The 1,851-nt window shown below is 45.9% G+C and overlaps 1 protein-coding gene across 1 annotated transcript; it reads left to right on the forward strand.

Annotated features, from left to right (window-relative positions):
- Window positions 1-946: 946 nt before the first annotated feature.
- LOC147423437 (uncharacterized) lies at window positions 947-1,587 on the forward strand. Its single transcript, XM_086501157.1, has 3 exons — window positions 947-1,246; window positions 1,340-1,441; window positions 1,543-1,587. The coding sequence occupies exons 1-3, from the start codon at window positions 950-952 to the stop codon at window positions 1,585-1,587; spliced, it is 444 nt and encodes a 147-aa protein (XP_086357283.1). The 5' UTR covers window positions 947-949.
- Window positions 1,588-1,851: the final 264 nt, after the last annotated feature.

Raw genomic sequence — 1,851 nt, forward strand, 5'->3', positions numbered from 1 at the left:
CACTACTACTGCTGCTCAGCATCTCTTTCACCCGATCAATTAGATTTAGTGGTGGAGCAAGCAACTTCTATGAGCAGACCTTCGCGATGTAGCTTCAGTCTCCATCGCACCCGGAGCGCAGTGCTTTTACAAATTCACAGAAATTCAATGAAATCTCTCTACACAGGAATCCCTCCCCCTTTATGAGTCCCCTCTCTCTCTCTCTCTACTTGTCCATGTTTTCTTCTCCATTCATTCAATATTAAGTTTAAATGTTCATGTGTTTAATGTAGGTATGGATGATGAGCAGTTTCTTTCTTCTTTGTCACCCAAGCAGAGACAGTGGTACATGGAGCGTCATCGCTGTGGCCCACCATCGCACATTCCTACTTCGGCCGCGTCTCCCTCTGTTTCGGAGCATTCAGCACGCTCTGAAGCTTCGGTGTCAACGAGACGATCTTCACACTCGTTAGGCACCGGCGCTCTAGTGGTGGCGGTAGCGGTTGTTGTGGGGATGCCGCGCTAATGCCTCGACGCCGCCTCGTGTTCGACGAGGCTCTTTACCCTCCCCTTCTTTGCCCACCCTGACACCAACCACGGCATCGCCATCTACACCAAGTTTTGCGCGGCTGACGGCCGTTCATAGCAGCTACACACCACTAGCTACTCCTCCAGGAGTCACTCCAGTCGACACTCCTCACTTCGGGGCCCAGACTCCAGTGGAGACACCTAACGTCCGTACCCCCATCGACACGCCACTAGAGACCCCTGTCGGGACACCCAGGTTCACGCGTCACCAGCGAGAGAGCTTGCCTTACTCCGTCGACTTCAGTAGCGGCATCATCTTGGATGATGAAGGCAAGAAGGTGATTTCGCACATGCGCGGTCTTTGCTCTCAAGTGTTTAGACACTACATACTAAACACCTGGAGTGAAGTACCAAGTGATTTAAAAAAGACAGAGTCATCAACATGCTTCATGACGAGTTTTTCGTTTCAACACGAGATGACCGCTTCAATGAAGACCTGATGAAGGTTCAAATGCGCGAATATTGCAAGTACAAGCATTCCAATGTGCAAAAAGCAGTCAAGCATGGGTGGAACAGACCAGATTGGCTGGCCAAAGAAGATTGGAAGAATGCAAAGAAAGCAGCGCGCGAGAATCTTGACAAGTGGAAGCAACAAAAGAAGGCAGCCAGAGCGCAAGTAGAGGCAGGGAGCTCGCACCACTTGGGGAGCGGCGGGTGGGCATCATTTGAGGCCGATTTTGTAAGTGTTTTTGCATTGCTCTTTAGGTTTGATAGTTTAGGGTTTAGGGGTTTTTAAATTCTAACATAATGGATTCTTTGTATGTTTTGACAGTGGTCGATGGCAGGACGTGACCCCACACCGTACGAGCGCGAGTATGCAGGCAGGAAGGGCTTAAACGCTCTGATGGACATTCTGAGTTCTCACGGTGGCATGGTTAGTATTAGGGTTTACTCTTTTCTATTTGTTGTATTGTTTTATAAACGTCGCTATATGTTTATACTTACAGAAAGCTGTCTTATTGTTTTTTTTTACAGAATCAGACAGATACACCGCTTGGACGCAATGAGACGTCTGATTAATTGACGTCAGTCTAGCCGTATCTAGATAGCATTAGTTTCTTTTTGTCATAGCATATGTATCATGAGACGACGTTTATACGTCTTTTTGAAAACCATGTATATTTTTTCAATAATGACAATGGTGTTGTAACTATTACATTTACAAAGTTTAACAATCAAGTGATTTTGCCTATGATGTGTACAATTGTCATTGATTTACTTTCATCAATTTACTTTTGTCAGTTTTGTATCTTTATTCTGCAAATAATACTATAGATGATGGAG

This window comes from Adiantum capillus-veneris, chromosome 26 (genome assembly GCF_014529385.1).
Source record: "Adiantum capillus-veneris isolate H3 chromosome 26, ASM1452938v2, whole genome shotgun sequence".
Classification (NCBI taxonomy): Eukaryota; Viridiplantae; Streptophyta; class Polypodiopsida; order Polypodiales; family Pteridaceae; genus Adiantum; species Adiantum capillus-veneris.